The 3,822-nt window shown below is 58.6% G+C and overlaps 1 protein-coding gene across 1 annotated transcript in view; it reads left to right on the plus strand.

Annotated features, from left to right (window-relative positions):
• Window positions 1-3,262, plus strand: part of PTSG_12976 (uncharacterized protein) — a gene marked incomplete at both ends in the record, with an annotated part of 5,582 nt that extends 2,320 nt beyond the window's left edge. The window contains 2 exons of the mRNA XM_004988858.1: window positions 123-1,564; window positions 1,599-3,262. Coding sequence (XP_004988915.1) covers window positions 123-1,564; window positions 1,599-3,262 — 3,106 coding nt within the window. The remainder of the gene's footprint in view (window positions 1-122; window positions 1,565-1,598) is intronic.
• Window positions 3,263-3,822: the final 560 nt, after the last annotated feature.

Consider the following 3,822-nt stretch of genomic DNA (forward strand, 5'->3'; position numbering starts at 1 on the left):
CAGTGGAGCAAGCAGGCCAGTCGTGCTGCAGACGAAGGGAGTCCCGGGTGAGGATGTCGTTGTGACCATCAACAACGTCATGTTCTTCCCACATTTGGGTTCAACATCCTCTCGGCCGGCAGGCTCGTCGACTCAGGCCTCAAGGTGTGCCTGGACAAGGAGACGTCGGCGGTTGCTTGTCCTGACGGCTCGATCCTGACATTGCATCAGCACGACGACAAGACGTACTACTTTGACGCACAGCTGGGCAAGCCCGAGGTCATGCAGAAGTGCAACGCAGTGTACACGCTGCACACGTGGCATCGTCGCCTCGGCCATCGCTCCCTTCACACGATTCGCAAGTCTCTGGAGGAGCAGAATGTGCGGTTTAGCGACAGCACGGGCAGCAGCAGCGACCCTGCGTGCGACCCCAGCTCGGCCACATGTGAGGGCTGCCTGGCCTTCAAGACGGTGAAGAAGCCCATCAGCAAGCAGGCAGTTCGAGATGCCGAAAGCCCGGGCGACACGCTGCACCTCGACCTTCTTGGGCCCTTCCCACCGTCGATCCAGGGCAGCAAGTACGCGCTGGTTTGGCTAGACGAGAGGACCCGGTTCATGGACTGCACCTATGTCAAGGCCAAGAGCGAGGCTGCAGATGCGCTTCGCCACTTCGTTGCAACGACGCCAATACCAGTTGACCGTGGCACCCTCGTTCAAACGGACAGCGATCCCGTCTTCACGTCTCGGCGTTTCGTGCAAACGGCAAACGAGCTTGGCCTTCGCCTTCGCTACAGTCCGCCACATGTGTACGAGCACAACGGGCTTGTGGAGCGAAGCATTCGCACGCTGAAGGAGTCTGCCGCTGCCATGCTGCACACGGCACCACTGCCGCAGCACCTCAAGGACAAGCTCTGGTCTGCTGCGCTTGGACACTCTGCATGGGTGTACAACCTTCTTCCGCACTCCCAACTGGGCATGTCACCGTACCAGGCTCTCTTCGCCAAGCCTTCGCCACTGCAGCACGTGCGCGTCTTCGGCTGCAAGGCGTTCGTGTATGACCACGTCCACACGGACAAGAGCAAGGCCTTTCCCCGACGGGCCATGGAAGGCTTCTATGTTGGCTTCGACACGCGATGCAACGCGCATCGCATCTACGTCAAGGCAACTGGGCGAGTGAGGTCCTCCATCCACGTTGACTTCCTGGAAGAGGTTGACTGCACGAGTCAAGGGGGTGCTTTACCGACATCACCACTCACAGGCAGCAACGGCACCAGCACTGTGCAGAACCTATGGGTGATGCCAGCAGCAACAGCATCCACACCTGACCCCATGCGGCAGGGCGATGAGAACACACCTGATCCCATGCGGCAGGGCGACGAGGACACACCTGACCCCATGCGGCAGGGCGACAGCGGCGGCGCACAAACATCTGCACCACTCGCGCAATCAGCACAGCAGAAGACAAGCTGTGCCGTCAACAGCAAGCATCCTGACTCGTCAACGGCAGACGACGGCAGTGATGACGATGGCGATGGCGATCACAGCGACGACAGTGACGTCAGCACAGCAGAAGACAAGCTGTGCCGTCAACAGCAAGCATCCTGACTCGTCAACGGCAGACGACGGCAGTGATGACGATGGCGATGGCGATCACAGCGACGACAGTGACGGCTACGAGACCGACATCCTCTGCCTGCGGACTACCCTGTTGAAGAATGCGATGGTACAGACGCACCAGCCACCGCAGCAGCCGGTCCCCAAGACATGGCGGGACGCCATGGCCTCTGCACACAAGAGCAAGTGGCAGGAGGCCTTCGTCAAGGAGTGGAGTAACATGATTCGGCACGACGTCTTCGACATCGTTGACCAGCGCACTCTTCCCATGGGCGTGCGACCAATACCGTCCAAGCTCGTCTTTGCTGTGAAACACAAACCGGACGGCAGTATTGTCCACAAAGTCCGGTTTGTTTGCTGCGGCAACCGGCAGACGGAGGACACATACGCAGATGTATTTTCGCCCACGACACGCTTCGAGGCTCTGCGCACCTTTCTCGCTGCTACAGCCCAGCGACACATGCTGCTGTGCCAGTTCGATGTGTCTGCGGCTTTTCTCCATGCCGAGCTCGACATGGCAAACGTGTTTGTGCGTCCGCCGCAGGCAGCGAACCTCCCTGCCGGGTCTGTGCTGAAGCTGCGCAAGAGCCTCTATGGCCTGCGCCAGGCGCCGAAGCTGTGGTACGCATCTGTCTGGAAGACGATTGGCGGCAGCGGCTTCCAGCGTTTGCGGTCCGACGCCTGCATCTTCGTCAACCAGGATCGCACAGTCATGATTTGCGTGCACGTCGACGACTTCCTTGTGGCGGCAACGACACAGGAGCACATGGACCGTGCAGAGGCTGTGCTTGCAGCCAACTACGACCTCAAGAACTTGGGCGCGCCACGACAATACCTCAGCATTGCGATCTCCTATGACAGAGAACGCGGCGTTATGACGCTGAACCAGCACGACTACATCCAGACTGTGCTGAAGCAAGAAGGCCTGGAGGACTGCAAGGCGAAGGCAACTCCACTCCCCGTCAAGATGAAGCTCGTGCCGGTGGAACAAGCCGAGGTCGACGTTCGTCACTACCAGAGCATCATTGGCAGTCTGCTGTATCTCGCAGTGACGACGCGTCCCGACATCAGCTACGCCACATCCGTGCTCTCCAGATTTATCCAGCAACCCGGCAAGCAGCACCTACACGCGGCCAGACATGTCTGCAAGTACCTACGGGGCACGGCGGCTCTGGCAATCAAGTACAGTGCGGGTGATTCGCTTCAACTCCTTGGCTACACAGACGCAAGTCACATGTCTGACCCCTACACGTCGAAGGGGCATGGAGGCCACTTGTTCACCATCGCCGGTGGCCCTGTGACATGGCTGTCCAAGAGGCTGCCTCTCGTCACAACATCATCGGCGGAGACAGAGTACGTCGCCGCTGCGCGCGCAGCACAGGCTGCGGTGTACCTGCGACAACTCCTCCAGGAGCTGGGCTTCGACGTCGGCACCACACCACTCCACATGGACAGCCAGTCTGCCATGTGCATTGCTACCAATCCCGTGGCCAAGGGCGGCTCCAAACACATACGGCTGCGTTATCACCTTCTGCGCGAGCTCATTGGCGAAGGCGTCGTCAAGGCAGTGTATGAACCCGGCACAAAGCTGCTTGCAGACATGCTGACGAAGGCCCTGCCTCGTCCATCTCTGACGCAGTGCCGAGAGCAAGTGCTGCATGCGAGTTGAGGGGGTGTGTGGAGAGACGAGTCCGTGTCATGTGCATGTGGGTGTGTTTGCTTATGTCCGGAAAGCTGGAGACAGCATGAATAGTTCTGCGATCCAACCGGTTTCTGCTGTGGTTGTTACACTTCCGTTTTCTTCGTTCAAGCTGTGTGTTGCTTCCACACAAAGTGCAGTATTGCATATGTTTGCGTGTTGTTCTTCGTCCAATCTCTTTGTTGTTTCTGCCACAATGCGGGAGTGCTTCACTTGTGTTCATTCATCCTTGTTCCCGTCTGTCTTCCACATCACACAGTAAACCCACACAAACACACGCAGACAAGTGAGCATACCACTACGCTAACGCACGCACACACAAACACACGCACATCCTCTGCTTGTCTTGCGTTCGACATGTCACATCAGCAGTGGGTGGTCATCTACCAGACATCGCTGCTGGCAGTGTTGCCACGTCAGCTGAGCCAGCCACCGTCAAGGAGGCGCTTGCCTCGCCAGACTCTGAGGAGTGGCGCCAAGCCATCCTGGACGAGTTTGCGGCAATGCAGGCCAATGACGTCTACGACGTC

The sequence above is a fragment of the Salpingoeca rosetta genome (genome assembly GCF_000188695.1).
Source record: "Salpingoeca rosetta unplaced genomic scaffold supercont1.32, whole genome shotgun sequence".
In the NCBI taxonomy this organism is placed as follows: Eukaryota; class Choanoflagellata; order Craspedida; family Salpingoecidae; genus Salpingoeca; species Salpingoeca rosetta.